Source organism: Malurus melanocephalus, unplaced genomic scaffold, assembly GCF_030028575.1.
Source record: "Malurus melanocephalus ecotype Western Australia unplaced genomic scaffold, MMel_1.1 scaffold_162, whole genome shotgun sequence".
NCBI lineage: Eukaryota > Metazoa > Chordata > Aves > Passeriformes > Maluridae > Malurus > Malurus melanocephalus.
In genome coordinates, this window is record NW_026623394.1 from 767,656 (window position 1) to 783,196 (window position 15,541).

General features: G+C 43.3%; 1 protein-coding gene across 3 annotated transcripts in view; it reads right to left on the reverse strand.

Moving 5' to 3' along the window:
* The window catches only part of SPECC1 (sperm antigen with calponin homology and coiled-coil domains 1), a 63,863-nt gene extending 50,186 nt beyond the window's left edge, over nt 1-13,677 (reverse strand). For 2 of the 3 annotated variants that reach the window (XM_057371964.1, XM_057371967.1), the window contains exons 1-2: nt 13,506-13,677; nt 11,448-11,583 (exon numbers count right to left, since the gene is read on the reverse strand). In XM_057371964.1, coding sequence (XP_057227947.1) covers nt 11,448-11,583; nt 13,506-13,652 — 283 coding nt within the window. In that variant the 5' untranslated portion in view covers nt 13,653-13,677. Of the gene's footprint in view, nt 1-1,266; nt 1,553-11,447; nt 11,584-13,505 lie in introns of those variants that run through there. The other variant, XM_057371966.1, reaches the window with a different exon arrangement.
* Between the last annotated feature and the right edge of the window lie 1,864 nt (nt 13,678-15,541).

A 15,541-nucleotide genomic window follows, 5' to 3' on the forward strand; every position in this document is an offset into this window, starting at 1 on the left:
GAAGTTAGCAGTGTATCTCCCCGGGCCATTATCCAGCTCTCCCGTAGTTTATTATCAGTACAATCCCTCCTAAATGATATTACCGCGTTTAGCTCCAGCAAAACTTCGCCAGCAGATTTCGGGGGCTGGGGATGTAGGCGGCCATACTTTCCAGCCTGAAGTTAAACTTTCCCTTAGGGCAGCATTTCTTCTGGTGACTGGATATTGGCAGCTTTTGTGTTCTTCATTAGCCTGGTGATTAAMATAGTGCTAGAGAGTTCTCACTACACCTCACTGCTGTTCCAGCACTCKCTGGCACATCAATTGTGAGAGATCCCTGAGCAGCAATGCAGCCTTGGCTAACAATACCAGAGATCAGGTACATTTGTATTTGCTCTTAAAACAATACCTACACACCTACCCGAAGTCATAGAAACCCCTGATCAAGCAATAGCAACTTTAATGGGATTTMGTGAATGAAACTCCCATGGCAACAGCAAGAAACAGAGTGCCAGGAAATACAACCGATTGCGGGTTTATGTGTGTTAGAGGGTTGGTTCTAAATTCGGAAAGAAACTAAGGAATAAACAGTAGAAATCAGTGGATCTACGGGGTTTCCACCCTCATTCAGCACTTGAGAAACAAGCAAAATGAATCAAAAGGCAACCAAAGCAGCACTACGGCATCAGGAACAAATTAGCAGCCGTGCTRGTGTACGGCGCAGACATTTGGCAAACGGGGAATGCGATCTACCTGATACCAGCTCTCAGCTTTCTATGAAATCTGCTCCTGATTAACATGCAGAGCACTACACTTCTGAAAGGACAATGGTGGGAGACCTTCCACAAAGGCATCATTTTAAATTCTAAGGCCTGGAAAATTTCAGGCCTCAGGCCACGAACAATGGTAAAGGCTAACACWGCCAAGCTGCAGATCCTGACAAGTTCCATGTACATCACTACATCGGCTTTGTAACTTTTTAGCTGCATCATGCAGACTATGCAAAAAAAAAAAAAAATCTGTCAGCGAACAGGGTCCCTCCCTTGCAGGCATTCTGTTCCAAAGGATTCCTTTCAGAAAAGCTTCCCTAAGGACGGTGCTGTGATCTCAGGTACAGAGAGGCAATAAAGCTCATTTACAAGGCAAACAGCAGCGGTGTCCCCAGCAGGCTGGAAGCCACTGGCATTCGCTGTGACAACAGCCCTGCGCCGGCTCAGCGGGGCGCCGGGCTCAGCCCCCGAGAACAAAACACCATCCCCGCGGTTGCCGCCCGCCGCCCGCACACACCTTGCTCGTGCTCCTCCGCTCTGCCCGGCTGGTTGCCCATCTCCGGTGCCCGTCCGGCTCCTCCCGAGCTCCTTCAGGCCCCCGGCGCCCCGCTCATGCCCGGTGCCGGCGCGGACCTGCCTCTCCCTCTCCCCTGCTCCGCGCTCCAGCCAACTCCAGCGGGGAGAGGCAGCCAGCGCCTTCCTATCTGCGGGCGGCAGAGCCGCGCTGCGGCCCCCGCCGAGGCAGCTGCGGCTCTGCCTCCTCCCTCATTCCAACCTCGCGCTCGGCGGGCCGGGCTGGGCAGGGAGCGAGCGGAGCGGGGCAGCGCCGGGCGGGCGGAGCGCCGGGGGACACCCAGCGGCCGTCCCGGAAACTGCAGCGGCTCCGGCCGGGGCGCGGTGTCGCCCGGAGCCGCTGGAGCCGCGGTCCCACGGCACCGAGCTGAGAGCGACGCTCCAGTACCTGCTTGAGCACAGCTTCTCTACCCTGAAACAGCCGCAGCGGAAAGGGGAGAATAGCAGAAAGCAGCGATACAYCAGGATATCTCTTAGCAAAACGCTGAAATGCACCTGGAGCGAAAGAGGGCAAAGGGAGGCACAGCAGAGACCTCAGCAGCCAAATGCCTCTAAGCAAAGATAACATTAATTTTCCCCCAGTTCCCAAYCCCCGAAGCATGCTTACGATGGAGCAAACAGACCCTGCCCACAGATGTAACTACACTGCTGAGCACAGCACTGGCATGGGCTCAGCAAGCGCAGCTCTGAACCGGCACAAAAATGAAGGGACCCAATTTCAGAAACGCTCAGCATCTTTTAAAAACACAAATACCCAAAGGATGCTGAAATAGAGACTGGACTGCTCTGAAAACCTGACCGTGATTGTGAGCATGAGCSCTTTCTGACAAGTCCCATCCATCAGATGTGTTCTGATATCCTCTGGGGCTATTCCTGGGTCAGTCGAGCATCCCCAGCTGCTCTGAGCCTCCATTGGTGCCAGGAACAGCACAGCAGGTTCACATCCCCGTTATTTTAAACAATATGCAGGATACACTAAATACTATTAAAATCTATTKCTCTTTATTGAAGTAATGATGTGATGTTTTATTCCTAAATAAACTATTACAATGATTTCCAAATTTCCTTTCATGTTTCCTTGCAAGCACTAATGAAACAACAACCAAACCTGACAGCCACTAGTGCATCTAGAGCAGATATCAAACAGGAGCAGATTTCATCCATTTATCTATCATCAATATTTTTGGCTATGATTGGCACTGCAAGAGCAGCTGCATGAGACAGGCCCACCCAGAGCCTGGCCAGTGGCCCATCTCCCCAAGAAATCAATGCTCCYCAATCACGGAGCTGTGATGTACATGGGAAACAAGGGTACTGGATGACTCCAGTGATCAGTGTTCATTAGGYAGATAATAAATAGAATCATCTTGAGTCTTGGTTTTGACAAGAGGGTTAAAAACAAAGTCAGAATGAATTAATGTGTCTCCTAGGCTCAAAACAGCCGGGAATAAAACATAGAGAATTAATCTATCTAGTTGTGAATCCATCGCTTCAACTAMAATATCTAGAGACCATTCAATATGATAGAAACAGAATTTTGCTAACATTTCAGTATAGTAGGAGGAGTTCATTGTCAGTCTTAAGCTTTCCATTGTTTTTCCTCTGACACTTCATGGATGAAGTGAAAAGTTTTCATACAGCTGTCTATATTTGGCTGACATTAAACAGCTCCTGTCTACTTCTGTCTTATGACATGTCAAACACAAAACGCTTTGTTTAATGAATAAGCCATCGAAGTTCTATAAAAAGGCATCAGTGATAGTTCATTCTTTTTCTAAAAGTCATCTGATGATCTCTTAAGTCTTGTGTCTTACTATGGTGGGTACTCAGCCTGCCCTTTCCAAGACACAGATGCAAACATCCTCCAACTGYTATGGAAATTTATCTCCCACAGAGATTTCTTCTATTATAGACTAAAGAGTGACTTCTGCTTTTCTTCAGCAGGACTGACCTGAGTGGCTGCATTATCTGACAGAGTCTGTTAGGCTGATAAATCCTGAAGCTGAGCATTTATTACTTCATCACCTGCTTTCCATTYCTGTAATCACAAAAGGGAATAGTGTAGCAAGGTCCCAGAACAGCATTGGAGGAAGCCTGGAGTAATTATAAAATGTAATCACTGAGTCAGAGCAAACACACCTGAAATCTGAGAACTGTAGAGGAGTCAGCACTGAAAGAACCAATCAGTTATTTCAGACAGTGGCATGAAACATAAGTCAGAACATTCTAACACATGATAGGGAGAATGATGTCAGGCCAAAGATTTCCAGCTCAGGTCCATAGTGAAATGTAAAGCACAAACTGAATTCTTAAATACAGCTACAGCCTGAGCAGAAGGCATGGCTGAGAGATTAATGCTTATGGAGCTTGCAGCAAAAGCTAAGGAAAAAGAAAAAAGGAGTAACAGCAAGCATGACATGGGGACTAGGTAACAAATTACAACAGATGCATCTTTAGGCAACTATTGGCTATCTGAACATTTTGCATTWCTTTCCTTTCCTCTTCAGTAATAAAGGTATAAAAATGAATGAATTTTATCTCTATAAAGCAGATTAGCTGGTTTCTTCCTAGGCACAAAGGTTGACTCATCCGTTTGCACTTTGTTGMACTGCCAAGAAAACCTCACAAACACTCCTTTCCTATATAGTGAGAATGGGGATTAATTGCTGAAGGTGTGACATACACAATTCTTTCAACTCTCTAGTCAAATKACAGGACTTACTTGCCAGGCATCACCTTACTTTGCATCCTACTCACATCACAGCAAATGAATGAGTGTAACTTCTGTTCAAATTGTAATCCATGCTCAGGACAACAAGCGTGAAGACGACACCAAATTGCAGGTTTGCAGGTAGCTGACARTCTCTCTAGAAGGCTGAGGTCTAAAGAAGTTACAGAGTGATGCTGAACTAACCTGAATGGGCCCTAAGTGTGGGCATCATGAACACCAGAGCTCACACTGTCACACTCTCCTTCCATTAATGCTAYCAATTTTACAGGCACCAAGTACATAAGTAGCAGGAAAACGAAATCTCCAGAATTTGTGTATCATGCCCAGTAGTGAACCCCAAAGAATTAGGAATATAACATCTAAAGCTGAATCCCAGCTGAGCAAAAGCATTTTTAAACCATGCTAGAAACAAATTTTTTGTTGTGAAGATACTTGGTGAGGTCACAGTTCATGGCACAGAACTACAGCCTTCCAGGAACCCATCTGAGATGGAGCTGTCAATCCCTCCCCTCTTACTTTACAGTATAAAAATCTAATGTAAGCCAAAAGCTGCTGAAAAAAAAAAAAAAAAAAGTGGAAAAAAATACTACAAGGAATGCCAAGCCCTCCCCTGATCTGCATACTTGTCAGAGGAGGCCAGCTWTGCGTTCCTTTCCTTCTCCCTCCCATTCTTTAAGTGCAAACACAGTGGCCCTCTGCCAAGGCATTCTGACTGCAATGCATTTAGGGCCAGGGAATTTGTGTTAAGGATCATTTCTCTTCAAACCAGCTGAAGGAAAGCTGATAATTAACCTAGGGCAGGTAGTTCAGAGCAAGGTTGTGTTGACTTTTCTGAACAACTGCAGTAAAGAAGCCTGGAAAGAAATGAAAACAAACTGAGAGATCCTAGWTTTGTGCAGTTCATCCAGGCATACTCCCCATTTCTGTTTAGGTGTCCCTAGCAAGGCTTTTGGGATCACCACAGTTCCCTTACAGCTGTAATGAATCCTCCCTACACATGTTAGCTTGAGCCAATTAACTGTCAACAATTTAATAAGTTAAGTCATTATGGCCTTCAAGATTTAGCATTTCAGGATCCCTGCCACACACTGAATCCTCTTAACTGTCTCAGGTCCCAGAGGGGTTCACATGTGCCAACCAAGTCATTCTCAGAGGAATACACAGAGCAATGGGTCCCTTTCAAGGTGGTTTTAACAGGAAGTGGAATGCAGAATCTTAGAATGTGTTAATAGAGATTCAGCACAAGAAATGTAAATTCTGCAGTAGATTAGGACAGCACAAAAACTGAAAAAGGTATGTTCTGCAGCCAGTGTTGTCAGCAGAAGTTAATTCCTACTTGTTTAATAATGCAAGATGATYGCAGCCAGCCTGTGAATGCCTCTCAAAAAGCCTCATATCCATAACAGGATCGGGTATCAGAAATCCTACCAGACAGCCTCTAAAATGCACTGGTCTCACTACACTCCCAGTTGTCAAAGAGGAAAAAGATGCCTGAAGAACAGTCAGGGGAAGCAGCATCCCTTCCCAGTGATTTCAAGATGCAGAACAATCCACGGCTTACAAAAGAAAACAGCAAAGCCTTGAAGAACATGAAAAACAGCACAGCAACAAACATCATACAAGAATATTTTCAGCAAAGGAATCAGCAATCAACAATGCATCTGCAGGCTATGACAAGAAAGAAAAAAAAACTTTGCAAGAAGTAGTAAGAGGAACTTAACAAGGAGCRGCCATAACCTAAATCTGCAATGCCACATTTGATCTACCTCAAATCTTGAGGTTTCCCTTTAGCCAATAGTGTGTGAAATCATCTAAACTGGTGCTGAAACATAGTCTGACTACTTGACACCCGGGGAAATCGCACACAGAGGAAACATTTAGCTAAGGAATGTCAGGGAGGTTAAGGTTCAGGTTCGTATTGGTAGCAATATGTTAAACATCCTTGCAGATATTTATAACTGTGTGTAGATGTCAATATGCATATCCAGCTGCATGCAGAGCTGTGGATGCAAATGCAGACACATTTCCATTGCTTTGCATGTTAAATTCCCAYAGCACTTCTTGCCAATTTGAATGACAGCCTGACAAAGCAATATTTTGAGTCTTCCTTTCCTTTTTATACTAGATCTGGAGCTAGAATCCCTTTCTTTGTRAGAAAGAATAATTATGCAAGAGCTGTGTCTTGTACCTGGAAGAGGGAGTAAAATGCAAGTGGCTTTGCAGATGAGATTCTGAAGCATATTTACAGTTCCTGGGAAAGCCCAGATGAGCTCAGCCATTTGGTTGCAGGGAAGCCTGGTGGAACAGAACATACCGATCTCATTAGTGTCCCTCACACTTGGCGGATCGTTCACAAGAGAAATGAGACAGTTACGAGCCTGAATGCAAAGTGCAGCAACCTCTCCCAAACCTATGGWAGTGCTTTGATGTGACAGATCACAAAAAGCAGGCGCTGTCAAAAACTGATGTATGCCAGAGGAAAAGGGCCCCAAGGTCAGAGAGCTGTCCTTCAAAAGAAATCACTTTCCTTTTTCCTGTCCTAATTGGGGGGCATTGGCATTTTTTTTTTAAGAAAGCTTTTATTTAAAAAAATACCTTCTTGAATTGGAGAGAAAGCTTCTGGTCTGGATTAGCTTCACATTAACCTAAATTTTTTCCCCACATCAGAAAGTGGCAAGCACTCGCCAAGCAGAGATGTTAGCTGAARGAAGACAGTAAATTTGATATCCATATAGTACTCTCAAATAGCAAGCTGAAAATGACAATTCTATGAACTTGCAGGAAGCTGTGAAATCTGTAGCATGCCACATTTTCAATTTTGCTGGGAATGAAGCATATCTAATGAGTGCTATGTGCCACAAAACCATACACCAGTCCCCCCTCTGGAATCTACCACAGGTGAACAAGTCTCACCAGTCATATTCAAGCTTTCCCACACTAACACCAGTTCTGGCAGGGCCAGTTGGCCTGATTTGGTGAAAGCCTCTCTTTTTTGAATATCATCACTACCTACACAGAAAAGCTGCAAGCAATTGTTTTAGAGAGAAATCAAAACTTTTCACATRAACTGCATGAAAAGCAAACAATGACACAAATGGAGCAATGGTATGTGCTCTCCTAGTACTAGGAAGGAATTGAAGATAGACAGGTATCATATTCAGTCATCGGGACATTAATTCTGACAATTAGGCAGGAATGTGGATGACAAACCACACAAAAACTCATCAAAACAGAGCCCCTCCTTTTTGGAGCTRAAGATTGTTCAACCCAAACTGTGCCACAACAGGATATAAACCCTTCTATAGCTTTCACTGATTATGCCAAATTTCTTGGTATTTTTGTTTCCCTATTTAATTTACYGGGTTTATTACAACAGCCTGTGCTGCACGGCAGCTTCATTTCCAATGCTGGCAAAATTCCATTCTGGGATTAGCAGCTTTTGTCCAGGTAACCTGCAGAGTTCAGAGCCTCGACATGAGATACTGAGGAGATAATTGAAACTCTTAATATCTTTGAGCTTCACCTCCTCTSTGCTCCTGGATTGGCACCATCTCCAGCCTTGGATGCGGATCAACACAGCAGGAACATGCAGAAAGCAACAGGCTTTTGTTGTTTTGGCTGAAAACTCAGGCCAAGTATTGATTTTCCATTTTATGCATAAAAATAAATGGTAATTTCTGATGGAGAGCAGCGGGTGACACAGTAGGCCATCCCTCACAGTCCTGCTGGCATCTTGGCCTCTCCCAGCCTCCAAAGATGGAACACATTCCACTGTCACTGTGGGAAGGTTCTGCTTTGGGCTTTAGAGACAACTTGAGCTTGTCAGTAAAACAACCAGCTTTCTATAAATACTAAGGTAGGCGATAATAGCATTGTTATTGACAGATTTCTATTGTTTCTGAGGCAAAAATCAAGCTCTCCAGAGAGACTTAGCTTTTATTTAGCTATAAAAAATAAGCTGATGAAGCAGCCTGAGAAAACAAAGTATAGCCATCTCGTAATTACATTTCAAGAATAACTGATGGCTCATATTGGAGCTGGCAGCACTTGATATAAAAATCAATATATTTGTGAGAAATGGGAATGGCTGAAATAKTCTCAGTGTTTTTGGATGATGTGTGACTGGACTGTGCCATGCCCACATCCTGGCTCTCTCTCCTTTCTGATGTCCAGCATAAGCCTCTTTTTGGTTCCTGCCCAACCTGACAGATAATAGCAGCTGTCACTAAAATCACATCAAAGCARCACCAGAACATGATTAAACCAGACAGCCTCCAGGGAAATTTTCAGAAAGTGCTTGAACTGGGAGTTTGTAGGGACTGAATGACAGAACTCAGAGCAAGGTTTTGGAATAACTTCCAGGCTCCATTGAGAAAGTAATTTCACCTGCCTGAACCTCAAAGTTTCCATTTGCATACCAGTCCTGCCATGCAATGCTCTTACTGAGAGGTATATGATCACTTAAGAAGCTTTGAAATTCTCTGTGAAATTGCATTTTTTAAAGGTTGTTTGGGTTGCAGACCTCAAAGGAGAAGAATCTGAAGTCATTGATTTCCTACAATCCTGAACCTTAGGAGAAGAGAGTCCTAGTTTCTCATGAATATACAAACTTCTCTATTTATACATTTTACAATCCTTTATTTTCTTCATTGAGTAGATGGCTTTACAAGTGCATGCATTAAATCAATATTTTCCAAGATTAGTGAACTCTTCCTCCTGTTTCACATTTTTCCAGCTCTTTTTCATCTACTGAGACATTAAAAACAATACCAGAGCTCTGTAAGCTTGGTTTCAATAAACCCAAATGGCTGCTTAACACTGCACATGGGAAGACATGACAYTGTGGATAAGGAAGCTGAGTACAAGATGTTAATTTCTCCCTGTGCGTCATTTCCAACTGCTTGGGATCTCAAAACTGCCAAGGAGTTACAAAACCAAACATCACAGCACAGAACTTCCAGCCAGAATCAGTCTCCAGCTCCATTTGCTCAACTCCACTTGCCAAGGATGGATACAYGGGATTGGCCTCTTCCCCCTTTAAGCTGTTTATGATTTACTGTGTTAGCTCCCAACAAGGCAGGCAGGGGTAATTCCATCAATAAAAGGCTGGAATAAATAACTGAAACTCCACCAAGGGCAGCATACAARCAACTCTATTTAAACAACCAATCTTGAGGTCAATTATTTATTATCTGCAGCATTTGGCACATGTGTTATTGCTCAAGGGCAACACATACGGTGGACAGGCACACCCAAAGGAGAAAGAAACCTAAGCTTTTTTATCTCCATACCTATTTCCCTTTAATTTCTCTCATWCAAGACTATAATACCAACTGAGTACCACCAGAGTGCGGCTGGAACTAACAGAATATCATTACAGYAAAATAATCAAATCACTCACTTGAGTAACAGACAAAGAGAGCCCAACCTAGAAAGCACAAACAAGGGGGAGACAAWTTCTGCAGTCCAGACACGAAAAGAAAACACAGAACAGATGAAGGCCATCAAAGAAACCAAARAAAGTGGTTTCAGGATAAATTTCTAGATTTACACAGTTGGCTGTGCACACAAACATCTGCATTCCCCAGCTACTGGAACGTTCTCACTTGGATTAGCTCCGCAGTCAGTCAGCATTGCATCTTGATCACAATCAGACTGTTTGGAATGCCACTGCAACAAAATATAGCAGCTGAAAATGTTCTCTCCTTTTCTACTTATGTTCCCCTGGAACATGCTGTGCCCTCTGTCATACCATTAGTGCTCTTAGCAATAATACACCATTTTAGTGGCACTATTGGTATTTTTTTCAGTGTGACAAAGCATTCAGCTTTGTAACCTTGCTCACTAAGATCAARCACTTTTCAGTGGCCCTGACAGCGACACATTCTCAAAATACAGCTGGATTTCCAAGCACTCTTTTGGACTATGGAACCACTGTAAAAACAGACATGTAAGCAGTGTATACACACCTATAATAGTCACTATAAGACCTGGGCCAGTTATCTTTAAGAATTTTAGAGAGGTAGCACATCAATTCTTAGTTTTTATCTACACACTTGTACTGTTTTCATTCAGCAKTAACATTCCCATTCATACTTCTGCAGATGCTGATGCAAAGTAATATATGGTGTTACAACCAATGATGTAATTTCAAGTGGCAAAGCAACACCCAGATSTAACTTGACCTCCATAAACCATTTCAGCCTTTGTATTTAACRTAGTCATCATCATAAATCTCCCTCTTCCAATCCCAGTTATTATAGCTGCATGCAGAAGAGGGCTCTCTATTCCAGTGTTTGTTTTTTGGTATCTGACATACGTATTCCATTCTGGACTCCCTGCAGTGCTGTTTCCCTGGCTGCATTCCCAGGATCCTGTGCTGCATCATCTGTACAGGTTTTCTTCACCCTGMGTGGCTCCTCCCAAACATCATGCCTCTTTATTGGCTTGTGAATCCCAAATTCCTTTGAACACAGCTAGTCACTATTAAATTTGAGGATTTACACGTTGATTAACAGCAGAAATGGATCTGTCTTTGGGTGACTATGAAACATTTGCGCTGTTACAAGTCACATCATTTTCTTACATAAAGGTTTTATACAGAAATTTTATTTTTAACAGAAATTTCTCTCTGGTTAGTAACACTGTTCTGTCACACAGCCAAAACCTGCAGAGGCKGTGACAAATAGGGAGGTCATGGTCAAATTTAATAAGAGCTCACATTCCCTTGGAAATGCCACCAGGGAGCAGACAAAAGCAAGCATTTGCTGAGCTCCTGGGGGAAAGCAGAGCGTTTGCACTGAAGCCCTTGGTATGCAGATGGTGTCGCTGCCTTTAGAAACAGGCTTAGGTTTGAAACCTATGGGAACAAACTGCTGGGGCTGAGGCTGCTGGGGAGAGCGTGCCCCGGGGTAGCTCAGGAGCCGCACATGAGGACGCACAGGGCTGGCTCTTTGTTCTCACGCCTCTGCCGTGTCCCAGGAGCAGCGGGGAAACCGCTCTGCTCATTCAGACGAGGCAGAAGAAAGAACGCTATTGATGAATGGTGAAAATCTCAAAAGCAAGCACTCCGCTTGTGAAGACGGTGTGGGCTAGGTCCCCCCCGCCCTGCCCCGGCCAGCCCGGACCCGCAGCTGGGACGCGCACGGGTCACCGGCGCCACCGCCTGGCTGCTGGGGCTGCCCAGGCTCCTAAAACCATCCAGCTTCTCCCTTTTAACTTCATTTCCCTGGCTTGTGCGGTGTGGGATGCAAGGCACAGCGCCCTGTGACTGTGACAGCAGGGAAAGGCACGGCTGTGCTGCAAGGGGATAGAAAACTCTGCAGGGACCTTGGCAAACCAAGTGACACTCAGAGCACAGGTCACAGACCATCCTCCAGAATCCTTGTGCYTACCTGTGCTGGGCCTCAGCCGACTCTCTGCAAGCTCAGAAATGGCTCCTGTTGTGATGGTCTTCTTCAGCCTGGAAACTCCCGAAGCTGCCGCCGCCCCGGGTTTTGTGAGCATGTCCTCGCTGCTCGCCCGCTTCAGCTGCAGCACAGAGGGGAAGCAGATCAGGACCCTGAATATTCCCACCAGTCAGTTCAAAATSCAAGATTCCTTGGAGAAAATTAACATTTCCATAGAGTAACCCCAYGGAAATATTGCCTTGATAGCTGGACTACATAATTTTTCTATTTGCTTTGCATTCTARGTTTTTGTGAAGTGGGTTAAGAGATAACATGGTTCCAACAATGAAGAATGAAAATGGGAAAGACTGTTCRAAAAGGCAAATAATTGAAAGGCAAGGAGAAAACAGTTTACAGGAGTAGTCTATTGGGCAACTCTGGCAACTTTTTGGGRAGGAATCTCTGGTGACACAACTCTTAAGTGCCTACTCAAGAAACCCACGGAACACAAGCACAAGGAAGGTAAGATTCAAGGAGAAACACTGAACTTGTCTTGCTTTAGCAAGCAGAAGTTGCAGTTTACCTCAGAAGTCTGGTCAGCTGATTTCCCATTYGTGTGCCTCTCACTAATTTCAGGAAAAATACTTTGTTTTAAGACCAAAGCTTTGGAGAGTCTCCCTAGAGCAGTATCTTTTCTTACTTTTGAGTTTGTKGACACCTAAAGTGTTTTCTCAAGTGAAAACCCACTTCCTTTGAAGCTGTCCAGTGACACGGAGGGGGTCCCTGAACCACAGGCTGAAAACCACTGYTGGGTTAAGAGAAAAGGAGCACACAACAAGCACTGTCCCTATTTAGTGGTTCGTGAATGTGAAACATTTAGGCAAAATGAGATCTTTCAACTCTAATTCTTCCTCTCTTTCATCTCCTCCTCTGACTCAGAGCCTGTGGTTTCCTGGACCCTGTGAGCCCATAAGTTTCAATAGCTGAAGTGTTGATGTGCTCCAGGATACCAAACAACGAACGTTTTGCCTTCTGGCAGAGGTTTTGTCAGCTCACTTTTAGGAGGAGAATGGAACAACCTGACTTTCTGACCTTTAGAGAATTCTGCAGTCTCTCTAAAATAATTTCTTCAATGTGTCCTTTCCTATAGCAACAACTRCCATGCCTTTTCCACTCCCTTTCTTCAAGGAAGCCACTTTGATTTTGCATTTGCAGCTGGACGACAATTTGAAGGCATTAGCTGTCATTAGGAAGAAATCTCTCTATAATTAACACTAAATTTAACAAATCAATCATATCAGATTTCCTGATTAGTCTCCTCAGTAGCATTCCTTCAGAATGGAGTACCAGACTGAAATAYCCTATTGATAACTGTATTTAGGAGTCTACTCAGGAAGTTAAATRAATTAATTTTCACTTGAAAAACTGTGACAATTAAAAGAGTTTCARTCAAGAGGACATCTAAATGCTGTATTCTGCTATGCACTGTTCACTAAACTTTATTAGTRGAAACAGTTACAACCTTGGTCTGGWTTTGGATAAYCAGGTTATTTCTGTTTGCTGGCTGCAAGGGTGCAAATGCAGCAGCATTTCAGGTATATTGCTTCATTTTCTTGAAAACAATACTTTGACAAAGTTTCTGCTATTTTTTAAATATATCTGTATAGAAAAATAGGATCCATAAAATGCATTTGTTACATTGCAATGTCTTCTTTTAATACATTTTGCCTTGAAGGGAGAGGCATAGGTTTTAAAGAATGCTGAAAATTCATTAATAAATCTCTTTGAATTTCTTTACATGTGTAGCTATCAGCTGAACTAAGAATTTGTCATTTGTTTTTCTTCATCTTCAAAGTTTAGGCAATTCCCTCACCCACAGAGCATACAAATGCAGTGTCTCCCCCAGCAGGTGCAAAATRCTTTCAGAAATGTGCATTAGTCTGATATACTACACAATTAAAATTTCTCTACACTTCATAAGTGGATGTTGTAGTTTCAGGACTGAACCAAAGCTTTAACCTGGAACAAGGCTGGAATGCTTGAACAGTCTCCATGGATCAGTACCTTGCTGAGCCGGGATTCAAAGGCAAGGGAAGTGGAGGACTTGGATGTCTTCATTCCTGTGGGGGTGCTGCAAAGAGGTTTTCCTCTGTCAACCCCATGGCTCCCTTGCTTTGCTATTGCACTCCAAGGCCTGGCACTACTCTTCATTTTCTTCCCAAATAATTCAGTCTACAGACTCCAAAAAAAAAAAAAAAAAAAAAGAAAATGTTTATATGTATTTATACATCATATAAAAATATAAGGTGTCTTTATGTGACCTGAAAGACAGCAACAGAGATATCTGGCACGAGTTTAAAGGGCTGAAAAGGCCGTGCTAAATTTGATTTCCTCTCTCACACATCAAAWCTCAGCCTAGAGAGCCCTTCAGAGCAGGCTACAGCCACTTGTATTTTTCATATTGACTGGTAACATGAAAGACCATAGAAGAAACATTAACWTTCTGGAGGATTAAGTCCCAAAACCTCCCTCAGGTACAGCAGAACACCTGTGAATGCTGAAGCACAATGAAAGAGTAACTGAGAATGCTGAAGTCCACAACAATTTAAAGCAACATTGGGATAAAAAGAAAATTACTTATTTTACCATTAGATCCAGCATCTTCAACTAAAATAACACTTCTAAAATGTCACATGAGAAGCAAGTTTCCTCAGATRGATGAAAAATACATCTTTAACTTATCAGAATCTTGTAAATGAGCAGCAGTTGATGTTGCCACAGTGATAAAAAGATGTTTCACAATACTAAGATTTACAAAACATAGTAAAAATAATATCARCTTCCTGGCAAACAAAGATCCAGACCCACTATTCCTCAGAGATAAGCTTATGCAAGAGAGAAATCCTGCCAGGAATCAGCAAATATACGTGATTCCTTTTTTTGGACRTAGCTGAACACATTTCAGCTGCCAGCAGGAACAACTAGCCTGCTTCTCTCAGTAGGCTGACAGCTGCCAATTAAACAGTTCCTTCAACTCCTGAAGATCTAAACCCATGCATTTTCACCAGTCACTGCCTAATCCAAACCACAAGCAGAATAAAAGAATTATTTGGACATTTCTTCAAAGTCCCACCAGCCTGCTGGGCYGGGAATATGAGGGAGGGGAGGTGGCCTGACATCTCCTGTCCTCCCCCACTGCAGTATGAGCAATATTTTCCTTCATTTTCCAAAATAGACACAGGATGTAGCTGTGGATCAGCCTTGTGTAGGCAGAGGGTAACTTGCTCCTTGTCTGTTAAACAGGTAACCAGGGATCAGCCCAGTGCCTCAGCAATGTGCTCACAGAGGAAGAGAGTGAACTTGGACAGCAATATTTGACMGAGACACCGAAGCAATTTATTCCTGGCTGAGTCAGGAGAAGTGCTCTGGTCACATTTTACACCTCATAATTTGCTTCGTAGCTGATTTCACATTCATAAATAAGAACATTCACTGAACTCGCAGGACACAGATCTGTCTGGGGCCAAGGTGGATTTGACAGTGACAGCACCTTCCAGGTGCCACCACGGTCTGTTCGGGGAGWGTCTCTGCACAGAGGCAAAGGCARTGTCAARTGCTCTGCTGCTGTTGTACAGAGAACAAAGCCAGTAAGTGACATTCCCTCTATTTGTCCTTGGTRCCTCTTGCAGGGAGGGCTGTCTACTCCCTCCACAGCAGTAACCTATCAGCTCCTAAATAAAGGAATRAAAAAGTTAGTAGTTGTTGCTAAGTATAGGCATTACCCCATTAAAATTCTTAACACATCCAGTGTGGAGCCATCCACTGATCTCATTAAGAGTCTTTGGTGATGATTATGCTGATCACCAAAGAAATYATGTTTTAAAACCCTGACAGATATATAAACTGTATTACAATAGATAATATTATTTAGCATTCCCACAGCTCATCATCCACCTTAGCAAGCTTTGGTGCTTTACAATATTTAAAAACCTATATTTTAACAGGCTCTTAATCCTTTTAACGGGTTTTTAACACTCACTGTATTTGTATGGGTGAACAGGCAACTACACATGCAAACTCTCTGGCTGATAAGATCTCCA